This window comes from Phalaenopsis equestris, unplaced genomic scaffold (genome assembly GCF_001263595.1).
Source record: "Phalaenopsis equestris unplaced genomic scaffold, ASM126359v1 Scaffold000376, whole genome shotgun sequence".
Lineage (NCBI taxonomy): Eukaryota > Viridiplantae > Streptophyta > Magnoliopsida > Asparagales > Orchidaceae > Phalaenopsis > Phalaenopsis equestris.
Genome location: NW_018164818.1, coordinates 424,631 through 439,914, shown reverse-complemented (window position 1 = coordinate 439,914; position 15,284 = coordinate 424,631). Strand labels below are relative to the sequence as shown.

The following is a 15,284-nucleotide window of genomic DNA, read 5'->3' as shown; positions in this document are numbered from 1 at the left end:
TGGATTTAGCCTAAATCCAGCCAAACAACATGTACATTAATTTTATGTTGGATATATTTATAAATATTTATGTTGGATTTGAAGATGTTGAATGACATGTTCGTTATATTAGATTAAGCTCTTTGAGGGAGATCTAATATTCTGATTAATTAACTCTTTTATTTTAATGACAAGAATCTACTCATGCTTATTAATTATGTTGCTAAGATCACTCTGTGCAATTAAACTAGATAAGTTTAGAGCATTAATGTTTGTGATTTATTTTAGTGTGCAGCAAGAAATGGTGGTCTATTAAAAAATAGTTAATAGAGGAGGTGAAAAGTATGATAGCCCATCGATGCCGAACAGAAGTATGAGTTATTTCAATATATTGTTTTAATTCAGCTTGCAATACCGTAGGACTAAGGCTACTGTTTATTATAGGAGATATCACTAAAAATATTTGAGTAAATGAAATTGTCTAAATGGGTTGATGATACAAACTTCATGCAATTCTTTGGAAATTTGACAGCAATGAATGGTACTGAACTAGAAAATATCGAGGACAAGGATAAACGGATAGAGATAGATGAGTGAAATAACGCTTATGATGATGATGAAGATTTCAAATATAACGTTTTAGATGATTGTGAAGAGTTTTTAAAAAGTAATTATGACATTCATAAAGATGAAGAATTATTTGAAAGCAATGTTGATTCTTCTGTTGAATTCACATGAATAAGAAGATTGAAGAATGCATTAAAATTTTATACAAGGAACAAATCTATTATTAAATATTTTGGAAAAAAAAAATTCATTTTTTGTGTTGTACATACTTATGTACAATCCTTTCAACACAAATTAATATTTGTGCAATTTCATGTTCAGATTTTTCGGTAGATTCTTTCAATTTTGAATTTAAATATAGAATTGTGTAGCTCAATTCACGGATTGTACTATGTACATGTTTATTTTGGCATCTATTTTTATTCTGTGTTTTAGATTTAGTAAATTAATTTAAAGTAAAAGAAGTGCTTCCTTCTTTCGTTTAGAACATTTGGTTTATGGTTTTTTTCAACGTGCAAACGAGAAGTAGTGATTTATTAAGCACATGGTTACAAAGGGGGAGACAAGCATGATGGTCCATCGATGAAGAGCATAGGTATGAGTTATTTTAGCATTTTTTTAATTCAATTTGTGAATGCCAAAAAATTAAGAATAATGTTTGTTGTAACTGAAAGTGTTGACTTATACGAAATTGTACCTGAAAGGCTTGATGATACAAAATTTTCACAACTCTTTAGTGGTTTGAGTGAAATGAAAGACGTTAAATTAGAAAATATCAAAGATGAGGATAAACATATAGTGGTATGTGAGATGAAAAATTCTTATGATGATGATGAAAACTTTGAGTATAATGTTTCAGATGATATAGACAATGATTATGACATTCATGAATATGACAAGTTATTTGAAAGAAACGTTGATCCTTCTGCTGAATTCACAGGCATAACAAATAAAAATAAAAAATATATTTTAACGAATGCATTCAATTTTCCAATGAAACGTTGGGAAGAAATTTGATAGTGAATGTATGAATTTCAATGATGAAATCAGTGTTCATAACAACGACGAAAATGATAGTGTTAAGTGGCCAGTTTTCAATCTTATGGCAGAGTTTCAAAAATATGATCTTGAACTGGGAATGTTATTTAGCATTGAAAATGAGTATAAAGTAGCTGTGCAAAATTGGTCAAATGCTAGGGGAGAGAATATAAAGTTCTTACAAATTTATAAAGGAAGGTGCTGAGCTATTTGCAGGAAGTCTAATTGTTCATTTCATTTGTATATTTAAAGTATGAGAAAGTCAATCATGGCAGATAAGATCATTTCAAGAGTATACTTGTTCGTGGAGTTATCATAGCAAAGAAATTATGAATAAATGATGAATCCGTGGTGCAAAGCTAATTTTTTTAGAAATGAAGTAATAGATGAATTGAAGTTACATTGTTCAAAATCACAAGCTAGGAAAGCTACAGCAAGGCATGCAAGTTGGTGCACATGAAAAATGAACAATTCAAGAAGATATGAGATTACCGCATGGAAATTGCAAAAAAAATCCAGGAACAACTGTGTTTGTAAAAACAAACAAAACACAGATTTGGAAGGTCGAATGAGATTTGTCGAGATGCATGTTTGCTTTAAAGCATGTAAAAAAGGCTTCCTCGTAAGTTGCAGACCAATATTTAGGGTTGATGGTTTTTTTTTTAAGGGAACACAAGGGAGTCAACTATTAACTGCAATTAGTTTGGATGGTAATAATAACATATTTCCAAAAGCATGGGCAATTCTTGAAAGTGAAACCAGAAATAGTTGGGAGTGGTTCTTGGACTTGTTGGCTAGAGATTTACATATTTTTTTACAACCAATTTAAGTTTACATTTATTTCAGCAAATAAAAGGAATTGATGCTTGCTTCTAAGAGAGTATTGTCGGATGTTATAAATAGAGTCTGTGTCATCTGCAATATAATTTTAAGTTGGTGATATTTAAGGGAGTTGCTTGAAAAATATTTTGTAGACTGTAGCGAAGAGTGCTATAGTAAATCAATATAGATACATGGAAGAATTGGCTAAATTGGATCATAATGCTTATCATTGGTTAGCTAAAAAGCAACTAAATGAGTGGCCTCGGACACACTTCTTTGGAAGGTCGAATGAGATTTGTCGAGATGCATGTAACTAAATGAGTGGCCTCGGACACACTTCAATTGTATCTCCAAATGTGATACGCTACTTAAAAATATGTGTGTATGCTTAAACTTTATCATTTTGGAGGCAAGAGAGTAGCATTTTATGGCTATGTTTAAGAATATTAAAACCTTGGTGATGATAAGGATGCAAGAAAAAAGATGGAGTTCAATAAAGTGAAACGTTAAATTTTGTTCAAAGATTGGAGAAACAATTCGAAAAAATATATATGAATATTGGAACTGTATTGGAGTGAAGGCTGATGATGACAACTACCAGATCACAACAATGCAAGGGGCACACTATGTTTTCAACTTAAATGATATATCTTGTAGTTGTAGATTCATGCATGTGCTGCAATCAATGAGGATGAGCTTGACCTTGAACATTTTATTCATAATTATAACAATGTTGATGTGTATAAAAGAACTTATGAGCCCAATATTATGTCCATCACTGGTCCTGATGAATCACTGGTCCCGATGAATGACATAAAAGTAATAAAACATGTCTCTTACCACCAAAATATAATAAACCTAAGAGGGGCCGATCACTAAAGTTAAGAAGATGTGTAGATGAACAACCAAATGACTCACAAAAGAGAAGTATAAGTAGGTCAACAATGGTTTTACATAGTAGCAAATGCAAATAAAGCGAGCACAATAACATAAATTGTGATAACATGAAAGAGAAGATCGCGAAAACTCAATTTGCTCAATCGCTCCAAGTCGAGGAAATCTTACAAGATCAATTGTATGTTGAAAATCAAATGACTGGAGCACAATAGTAAGTATAATGAATTCTTATATTGAGTTTACTAAAATAAAAAATGAATGCCCTTGTCTTTGTGAAATTAATTTTTCTTTTCTATGCTAAATTAAGGGATACTGATCGACATTGTGATTCGCAAACAGTATCCATATTGGATGTGTTAACACAAGGAACGATTAATAAAAGAATATTGGTTAGCTACTAAATAAAATATTGTAAGGAATTGTGTAGTTTACTTTTACATATATTAATGTGATATTTTTGTTTGTTAACAAGTTTACACTTTCGAAAGGAAGAAGATTGGCTAGTGAGGTTTGAAGGATTTCATGGGGTATCGACTTTTATAGTTTTGGAGTTATTTTGAATAATAATCGGTTTATAAATGCATCATTAGTATTTTGGAGTTTTATAGCATAACACTCAAAGACGACAATGCAGTTTTACACTCAAAGGCAATGATGCTTTGTATTAAATAATATGTTTGATGCTGTTGTTATTTTGAAAACTAAAATTTTTTGCTACATCTTAAAAAAATTATGATGGCATGGTGTATTAACATATTCTGATAAAACTAGGTTGTTTTGATGTGAAATTGTTCAAACATATTGATACAAACTAATTGATCCATAAATTAATGAAATTTACCTTTATAAATGTAATGCAGAGAGCAAAAAAAAATTTTATGGCAGCGTGACATATTTGCAAATAGGTTGATACAGATTGGCATGTAGTTGGCTCATTCCGCTATTGTAAAACTATATAAGAAAACAAGAGGTCTGTTTACTCATACTTTTTTTATTCATAATTTTGTTTCTATTATAGTGAAAAATATGAAATTTTTTGTTGGATCATCGCTTGAACTCAATAGCCTAACATTTAGAAATAAGCACGCAATATTTCATCAATCCAACCAAATATAATTTTACTTTTTTTCACTCAATTACTTCATAACAAATAAGTCCGAAAAAATTATTTTCAATTTAATATTACAGTCTTACGTTTATATATATATATATATATATATATTGAAAAGTATTTGTGCAAAAATACGAGTGGTTTTCCATAAATCACATAATTTTTTCATTCACATAATATTTTAAACGTAAAGTAAATTCATTCATTTGATTTTTTACATTAACTTTAACTATTTGAAAATGCATTATTTAATAAATAATATTAAAATAAAAAATTTAACTGCAACCGAGTAATTCATATAATTTCAGATTGAACGAGCTCTTAATGCATAATTCTTGATTCTAAAATTTTTTATATGAAATAAAATGATGACCATATTGAAGAGATTTGCTAACGCAAATTAAAAATTATAACTTTTCAACAACAAATAAAAAATAAATTTATATACAAACAACATGAATTTTGAATAATTATATAAAAGACAAAAATGTCATTCAATTCATGCAGGCCGACGTTAAAGTTAACGGAAAATATATTTTAGAACCAATTTAGAGTACTTTTTTATATTTTGGGACTAAATTGGATTATTCTAAAACTCTGAGACTAAATTGGGCACTTCTTAATAGTCGAAGAACTATTTTGAGCTTTTACTCTTATTTTTTGTATAAAAGCGTAAGATTGTATCATAATACCTCTAGAAGTAGAATATATGATTGTATTATATTAACAAAATAATAAAATACGCAATTTCAATGATAAAAGACGTAGAGCAAAGCTGATACATCTACAATTTTAAATAATTTCAATAGGTCAAAAATTATTTTTCTCCGTTCTTTTAGAGAGAGATATCATGAGCTATTGTCAGAATAGATAGAATTCTTAAAAATATAAAATATGATTATACCAAAATACTTGAATTTGTTGCAACAAAATTGATGACAAATGGTCAATATTCTTGAACAAATTGTTGATACAACGACAAAATCTATATAACATAATAAGAAATATATAATTAAAAATAATATTTGTTATTCATTGATTATGAAGATCAACAACAAGATCAATTTAAGTACTTCAAATAAGGTACGTATGACATCTATCAATATTTTCAATGATTAAAATATGTTGCAACTAAACATTTGATAGCCTAGAGGTTACTTTGCTTTAGTATATGATTCATTAAACCTTTTAGACAAGAAATTGACAATGAATTAAGCTACAAATCATCAAAGAATATTGATGAAATTTTAGACAAAGAATTAAACTAGGAAAAAAAAAACTTTTAACAATACTCATGATAGGACAATGGCGCTAATGACGTATTGTTCTAAAGAAAAATCTAAACATCAATATAGGAGTCATGTAAGCCCAAATTGATCCATTGGAAAAGAAAATAAGGGAATTTACAAGCATACCACACAATTCCTATGCATTTACATCTCTAACAACCAAAGTTTGATATCTAAACTTACAAGATCTTAGAGCCATAAACCTATATGCATGAAAAGGAGTATTTCAATTTAAAATACAGTAATAGTGTTATTTTTTAGCCATAAACCTATATGCATGAAAAGGAGTATTTCAGTTTAAAATACAGTAATAGTGTTATTTTTGATGTGATGTTAAAGATTTGAGTGGAATACATTCAAATAAGAATTTTAGGTGTTATATATGTAACTACATAAGAATTGTGTGGTATATATGTAAATGCCCCAAAAAAAAAATGCTGATAAATCTTTTTTAAATGAAAGATTTAATGCAAAAAATACACTTATATTATGATTATACACCTTATTTATTAAATCTAAAACCAAATCAAAATTTAAACATAAATACATTCATGAACCAAAATCTTAAATAGAATAAAAGTGAAAACATAAATAAAAAATTAATATGTAATTTCTAAAATTAAATTCAAGAATTATAACATGTAATTCCTAAAACACTACTTGTTGATGTTACCAGAAAATAATAATCAAAATGATATTAAATCTAAAATCATATACAAACGTGAACATCAATCAGAATCTGAATCAATCCTTTGCTATGAAACTAAACAACTCATGTTTGTTCGAATTATTGAATCAATAAAGCAAATTGATAACTAATTTCTGAAATACTATTTGTTAATAATAAACCAATTAGCTCTTGGTTCCTTAACTTACAGATCATAAAATAATTTTGTCAATAGATTCATAGATTTATTAATGATAGCTTTTAGCAGGAGACTCATCTTTGGAAGTAGCCATCCACACTTATTAAACAGTCAAAGGATATACATCTGAAGACACAGAAATATTAAAACACTAAAGGAAGATTTAATATATAACACCTAAACTTCAATTTTTGCAAGCATACCAGCTCAACGATGCATAAAAAATTGTATTTCATTTTTTAAAAGTTAAAATGGTGGTATTTTTTATGTGATATGAGTATAAATGTAAAAAACAAAATTTAGACGTTATATATGTAAATACATATGAAGTGGGTGGTATGCATGTAAAGGCCCCAAAAATAAAATATGATTTCAATATTCAAGGTCTACTGAATTTTTCATGCCCACCTGTCCAATTTATAGGCTTCAAAGTAACCAAACTCATAAACTACACAAAATCTATAAAATTTTACTAAAGCAGGAAATTTTAATTAAATACGATGGTGGCAATTCCCCAATAATCTAATTCCTAATTGTATTTAGAATCTACCAATCTAGGAAAGCAATTGCTAAGTCTCGAACAAAGGACTGTTGTTGTACCAGGAACAGCCGCAACAATATCCCAACAGCAAAGGCAAGAAAGTAAGCAATAGGGTTGCAACTAACACGATGCATGATGTGGAACAGTGAAAATAGCATTAAATCAAGGCGTTCGTAGTAGCCAACGGGCTAGCAGAGAAGGTCATCATGAAGGAACAATGCAACATAAAGGGGTGGAAACAAGAACAGCATATCAATCAATAAGTATAAATTAGCAACTCGGAATATAGCAGTGACCTAGACTCTATAAATGTTAACTAGAAATTAATACATAGTGTTGAAACAATGAAGTAATTAGTTAGACCTAACAAACTATTAAAAATACTAAATGGCACATTCCATCCATAGAGGAGACAATATAATAGGGCTCCTTTGCATGATTTTAGAAGGTGTTAAAGCGGGTAAAGCTTGAATTGAATGGGTTATTTGGTTCTACTATGCTAATTAGTAAAACATAAAGAGGCATTTACATACATACCACCCAGTTTCTATGTATTTACATATTTAACACCTAAACTGTTCTTTTTACATTTATAACTCCCAAATCTTTCACATCACATCAAAAATACCACCATTTTAACTTTCAAAAAGTAAAAAACACAATTTCATGCATAGGTGAGCTGGCATGCATGTTAAAAATAGAAGTTGTCAGATATATAAATACATAGGAATTGACTGGCATGTATGTAAATCTTAAATCTAAATACATAAAATCACCACTACTTCCAAGAAGATGCACACTTCTCTGCAAGCATATTTATGATGAAAGCAAAGCAATAGAGTGAGTGCTTTTCCATCGCATGCTTCTATAACAATTCAAACAATGACATGTCAAACTTATTTAAAGCAAAAAAGATAAAACGAACCACAAAATCAGGATTTGGTGTATGTCAGCTTCTAAGATGCATTGCTAGAACTAAACATCCACGGCAAATTATTTTCATTTTGTTGTTCTCAGTGCAAGTTTTCTCTCAAATAGTGCAGCATACAAATGCATTTCATTTTAAGGCCACTAGAATTTTCTACAGATGGTATTAAATAATAGACATTTACATAATTACTTTGTTTTTATCTTTTACATAAACAAATGAATTGATCGTAAAGATCCTAAAAATTCATAAATGTGATTTATTATTAACATTGATTTCGACACAACCAATTTTCCGTTGATACAATTAAGTAATTGAAAGTTTTAGAATGTAAAAATAATTTAAAAGCATTCATAAACTCAATGATAGACATTAATTTAGTCATGTTTTGTAAACTTTGAAGGCAATACGTGGTACAAAATGTGAATCATACATGTTGATAATGATAGTAATAAATCAGAACAATTAATCATCCTGTTCATTAAAAGGCCTAACCACACTTCTATATAAGAAAATATGATACAAGTACTTGAGTAAATGACCTTTTCTATTTCAACACAAATTTTTTTCTAAAAAAAGAACTCAAATAGATTAACAGATCTTTTTGAGTATGCCTACGATATGGCTATATCCCTGGAGATGCAAACAATAGTGGTCGCGTATTAGATGACTAACTCAGCGAATAGATGAATAGATCCAACTGCACCAACCTATTCTTTTTTTATTTCGATCAGTGCTATATCCCTACGATAGTCAGCTCCAGTTCTGAAAAGAAGGAACTGAGAACCTTTCTAAAGTTTCAAAAAGCCAAAAGGTAACCTAACTCTAATTATGATTGGTGTCTCCACTACTTACGAATAGAACAATTATACAGTGCATAATAATGCATTTCGATCGCTTAATTCCACTAAACATAATCGAGTAGACTACACATGAGAAGCAACCAAAATTTGAACTATATTGCAGTTTAGTTCATTCTAGAATAAGGTTGTTCTAATTTAAAATCTTCCAAGTAAGCTCGAGAAGAACTAGTAGAGAAATGGAGGACATCAAAACACTGCCCCATAAATGCAATTTAACAAGGATCTAAATGAAACCTTTTTTTCTATAAAATATAAGGATCTAACTACCGAGCTAAGTAAACCAAAGGACCAACGCAGATAAGGATCAAATTTTATGAATAAAAACACAATCTATCTTTAAAAAAAATAAAGTCAATAGGTGAATGCTTACCACATACAAAAATGAACCACCTGCAATGAAGGTGTACATCGATATAATACTAAAAAGAGAGAAATAAGCATCATTGTGAGCGCTGCAACTGATAGAATGCTCAAACAATAAAGAACGTTATATGATGCAGTAAAATAGTGCTGCCATGTTAGCTTTGTATGGCATTATGAATAGGAATCAACATTGTTTCATTTGAAATGCCAAGGTTCAGCTCTCTCTAACTTGCAAAATGTACCACTCATGCAAAGCAAACCGTCACATCCACTTAGTTCTACTCCCATAGAGATAACCCATTGGTTTACCAAGAAGTACATTTCAAGAGGGATTCATCCACAAATATTGTTGAGAATGAAACATCTAAAACCCTCAAGTTTCCGGCGACAAAAAAGCTTAATTTAGTTAGTAGATAAAGCTAAACATGTGCTTGCTCAACAAAAGTTCTGAGGCACAAGGATGGCTAAAGTAGTGAGGTAACTCCTAATAGGATAGATGAACCAAAAAAAATAGGTCTATCATAAAGTAGTGAGGTAACTCCTAATAGGATAGATGAACTAAAAAAAATAGGTCTATCATAAAAAAAAAAGTAAAAATTTTAAAAAATTATAATATATTAACATTGTGTGAGGAGTTCTGGTAAGGTCAGGAATATAATTATTACGGCACTAATACGACCAATGCAATGATGTAAATCAAAACTGTTAAGTTTGTACGAATTTTTTGTAGTCTATTGGCACTCTATGAATCATCTAGAGCACAAGACCACACATATTACCTTCATGAGATACCATGATTATTTTGTCAACTACCATAACGCTGATTCATCCACAAATATTGTTGAGAATGAAACATCTAAAACCCTCAAGTTTCCGGCGACAAAAAAGCTTAATTTAGTTAGTAGATAAAGCTAAACATGTGCTTGCTCAACAAAAGTTCTGAGGCACAAGGATGGCTAAAGTAGTGAGGTAACTCCTAATAGGATAGATGAACCAAAAAAAATAGGTCTATCATAAAAAAAAAAGTAAAAATTTTAAAAAATTATAATATATTAACATTGTGTGAGGAGTTCTGGTAAGGTCAGGAATATAATTATTACGGCACTAATACGACCAATGCAATGATGTAAATCAAAACTGTTAAGTTTGTACGAATTTTTTGTAGTCTATTGGCACTCTATGAATCATCTAGAGCACAAGACCACACATATTACCTTCATGAGATACCATGATTATTTTGTCAACTACCATAACGCTTAGAAAATACATGAATCATTTTCGCAACAGCAAAGTAATACAAAACATTTCATTGGCTGTTTGCAATAACTCGGTCCTAAATGCAAAGATTCTAAAATATCAAAGCAAGTAGATGCCTGACGCTGCACAAAAATTCAATAGAGTTTTGTATGGAGTTCAAATGAGTACTTATCAATAAATCACTACGAACAGAAATTGAAAGCACGCGCTTGCCATTAATATCACCATATTGACAGATTTGATTGGTAGATGTTTGATCACTACAGATCCTAAAATTAAATTGTGTGCATGATTTGAATTTATTCCAAACAAACTATAGTTTGAAATTTAAATGATCACCTTGAAAAAAATAATTTAAATTGAAAATATATATATATAATTGAACCACATGATTTGGTTGGGTTAAATAACAAAATTAAAAAAAAAACTATATTTTCGCTTGACCTGATCCAGTTAAATTGAATTTTTTTTTTTGTTCAATTGCTTGATTCTATTTGGTTTGATACTAATTTAAAATAAAAGGAAAAATTTATAAACTACCAGCTCCATAAGTTTAATTAGTTCGTTAAAATTGAATTATGTAATTTTCAATTACCATCAGCTTATTTGGCTTCCTAAAACTTCAAATTTAAACAAAACAACAAGTTAAAACAATGCATCAAATTGAAACCAAATCAAAATAATTGATAGATTTGGTATTGATTTCAATTTCTAGTGGTACATAACATGATTGTTCTTGTTTTGTTAGGTATGCAATTTTGAGACAACAAAAACAACAAGAAGCCTTCATTTATCCCAAGTGGGGTAGGGTACATGAATCCTTTTTCTCCATTGTGCCCTAGAGTGTCATATTTTCATTTAATGCTAATAAATTAACATCATTTTTTATACAACAAGTCCAAGTCTTTTTAGATCTACCTCTATCTTTTTTAACAAAAGTCGAATCTAAAACATCTACTCTCCTAATCGGATCATCAGATGGTCAATGTTTAAAAGTATGCAATTTTGACAAAAAGTGCAAAAAATATCCATACCAAATTATATCATGCAATATAGAATTTTAACTGCCAAATTAAAATTTAAAGATTGATTGTAAATTTATAATTTACAAAAAATTTTTACCAAATTTCAATCATAACTTATATTATACTGGATAAATCAAGCAGATGAACACAAGAAATCAATCTAAACAAAAGAAAATCAAATCAAAGCATAATTTTAAGTTAAAAATAAACCTAATAGAACCAAGTTTGATTTAATTCCCTATCACAAAAATTAAAAACTTCACGAAGATTTTTAAATCATGATTTTTTGAAATAAATTTGAATCATAAGCATCTTTTCAAAAATTGAAATGATTAATTATCAATTTTTGTTTAATTTTCCCAAGGAATATAATTAGTAAGCGTGCAGAGTAAATTACAATGTATACATGCTCAATCAAAACTTGTCTTACACTCATCTAAAAGTAAATCTAATGGTTTTACGATCCAGCTTGAGTCGTGACTAAAAAATGGATAAGGATATGCTGACCCAATTTATTTTCATTCAATAAATAAAATTGATAGTCTAAGATCCCAACTTTAGTGACTTAAAAAAATCGTTACCTAATTGGCGTTAACTAGTAGATTTTTGCTCCAGATGATAAGCATAAAACCAAAATAAAAATGAATTTTTGGCTTAGATTTTTTTTTTGGTAATTTTATTATTAATTAGTTTTAAAATTTATATCTCTCATTTTTTGTGTGTTGGTGCTTACCGGAAGGAGAACATATTGTGTTGCTTTAGTTTAAAATAACATAGAAAATAGATCGAGAAAGTCAAAGATGAAAAAGTGAGAGGTAGAGAAGAAGAATAGAAAAAAAAGAGAGAGAAAAAATGGAAAGTTGATAGGTAAGTTATTTGGCACTTTCATTGTTTGATCATGATGGACTACCTCAACAAAGTTCAGCCATTGTGATGTCAATACAAGCATGTTGATGTTGGTTCAAGCATGGTGGTGCTGTAAAAAAACATGTTATGCACCAGGCAAGTTCAGTGGAAGCAAAAAAAAAAATTGTTATTGTGAATATAAAATACTAGTAAAGGTCCTTGATTTTTCTCTCCTAATTTTTGTTTCTTTGCTAATTGCTCCACTAAACTACCACAATATTAAAGACCTTTGAAAGAAATTTTGAAGTAATCTTCTTAGTTATAGTAGATATATTTCTCTGTGTGATCATGAATTTATTCTAGTTAATCTCTCTAAACCATGTATTTCCATTAACCTTATGCTTGAGTTCTTGAGGGCACTATTTCGGCTCTGTTTTTTTTTTTTCCTTGCTCTCATATTTATTTTTTCCAACAGTAAGATACTTACATTATGCAATTTTAAACAACAGAATACCGAATTTATAAAAGATGAAAGAATTATACACCAAAACATCTTAGAACCACATAATGGACCATAAGTTCCAATAACCTTATTCCCAGCATAATTTATAGGTGAAAGGAAAAAAAAAAGTGATCCAAGCAAACAAGCATGAAATGGGAATGTTAGAGATGCCCGATCCAAGTAGAAAGACCCAACAAGTGATTACTATGTAATACCTATAGATTATTTCATCCACGATTCTCAGAATTATAGGACATGAAGTATTCCTAGAAAGCACGGTTAAATTTTCAGAATGCAATGGAAGACATAAATAAGGATTAGTCCAAAAACATTCAGTTAGGCATATGTCTATATGGATGAAACTAGAGTACCTGCAGCAGAGTAAGCTGTGCTGAGAGGGTAGTTGCCTCTGTCTGAAGCGTTTGCACCTTGCGCTCAAGCTCACTAGTAAACATATAAGAATGGAGTTGTATGAAAATCTGCCTAATTGCAGCAGATATCTTGCAGCAGATTGTCTGTTTGCAAGAATTCTACAGCACAAAAAAGAGGGAAAAAAATTGGTAAAAGCTGAGAAACAAAGAACATGTCGTTCCAAAATAATTCTTTCAATTTTTTTATGATCACACAAAACTAAGGCGAAAATAAATAAATAAAAACAAATTGATCATATACTAGCGAAAGAGACCAAAACTTCCATAGTCCACGCCATTCAATCCAGAATAACATCGAATGAATTTCTAATATAGAAAGCCCAATTCAGAAAACAAAGCAATTAAAATTCAGAGCATAAGTAGAAATACCAGGCTATAAAGTAGATGCCCGCTAAATTTGGAAAAAACGAAATACGGCTAAAAGCACTCAAAGCAGGTTGGTCAAAATTGATCAGAATTCAATAACAAATCGACTCCAGCAAGAATCATAAGTCCTAATCGTCACATAAGCATTCAAGCCTCAAATAAAGATTAGAGAGAGATCAGGCCTTTTGGCTCTCTTCGGATCGATCAAAGCCAGCTCCGCAAGCTTATCCGCCGCTATCGCCTTCTTCGCGTAATCCGACTGCGACGGCGGAGACTCTCCTTCGAACGAAGACGAAGCCCCATCCATAGAACTGCTGTGCCGATGCTGCGGTTTCTTCTCCACGGTCGCACCACCAGGAACGCCAGCTCCTTGGAACCCCATCCCCTCGAAGAACGCCGCATCGACCGATAAGCTCCTCAAGTGAGCTCCACCTCCGGCGGTCCTCGACGCTGTTTGCGCCTTCGAATGCTCCAATTTTCCGCCGGACTCAGTAGAAATCGCAGGAGCGGCGGTGGAACTACTGCCGGAGATGTTGTCATCGGAAAGTGAGGGGAACTCGATGTCAGCGAGGTTGAAATCCGGGTCCGAGTCGAACAGGAATTCTTCAGGGAAGCGGTAGAAGGTCTCGGATTGGGCCCTCCGGTGCCCGGAGCTCCTAGGGTTTTGTTGGATCTGGCTGCCGCCGAAACGGTGGTTTGTCGGTAGCATATCGGGCGGCCGGTTCGGGTCCATGGGCGACGAGCTTTCTCTAGAGTCGGTGGTGCGGCTTGACTCTTAAGACGGCCCCCAGATTTCAAGTGAAAGAGATGCATTACTTATAGCAAAATTTACATATCTAGCACAATTATTATATATTTGGATATGTTACACATATTCCAATTAGGAATGTTAACCATCCAATTTGAGCGGAGTTGGGGCGGGCTCGAATAGATCTAGTGCGGCTTGTGGCTCCTTATATTCAATTTCGAGCCGAGCCCACTCAAAATTGAATGCAGTTCGATTTGGCTCGAAATTGAACCGTTATAGCTCAAATTGAGTTATTTCAATCCATTTCAGCTCGAATTGCTCTAAATTTGAACCAACTAGCTCAAATTGAGTTATGTATTTATTCTAGCTTGAAATCTGCTCGAAATTGGCTGGTGACTCATTATATTTAATTATACATAGTTTATATATATAATTTTTATAAATAAAAAATAATACAAGCTGATTGCGAGCCAATTCATATATGGCTCAAAATCAGCTTGAAAAAATTGAATCCAAATTTTTGGCTCATTTAATTTAATTCAATCTCAATCTGAGCCAAAATTTGAATAGATTTTAGAGCGAGTAAAGATCTTCAAGCTAAAGTCACAGCGCTAATTACAGTGTTTCGCTTTTAAAAGGTGATGATAATGGTATTGTTTATGTAATAATAAAATTCAAGTATTATATTGGTAAATATGAAAATTTAGATGCGAACTGTGTAATTACATAAAAATTATGTCCTAGATAAAAAAAATGCTGCTTACCAGACGGTTAAAAATATGCTCCTGCAAGTGCGTCATTTTTTTTTTCTAGCACCATAATTTTTTGAAGTTATAAGCATATGC

The 15,284-nt window shown here is 30.9% G+C and overlaps 1 protein-coding gene across 1 annotated transcript in view; it reads right to left on the bottom strand.

Annotated features, from left to right (window-relative positions):
- LOC110026533 (transcription factor VIP1-like) overlaps positions 1-14,507 on the bottom strand; it is a 27,362-nt gene extending 12,855 nt beyond the window's left edge. Inside the window, exons 1-3 of the mRNA XM_020727502.1 lie at positions 13,874-14,507; positions 13,393-13,424; positions 13,266-13,360 (exon numbers count right to left, since the gene is read on the bottom strand). Of these exons, the coding sequence (XP_020583161.1) occupies positions 13,266-13,360; positions 13,393-13,424; positions 13,874-14,424 (678 nt within the window). The 5' untranslated portion in view covers positions 14,425-14,507. The remainder of the gene's footprint in view (positions 1-13,265; positions 13,361-13,392; positions 13,425-13,873) is intronic.
- Between the last annotated feature and the right edge of the window lie 777 nt (positions 14,508-15,284).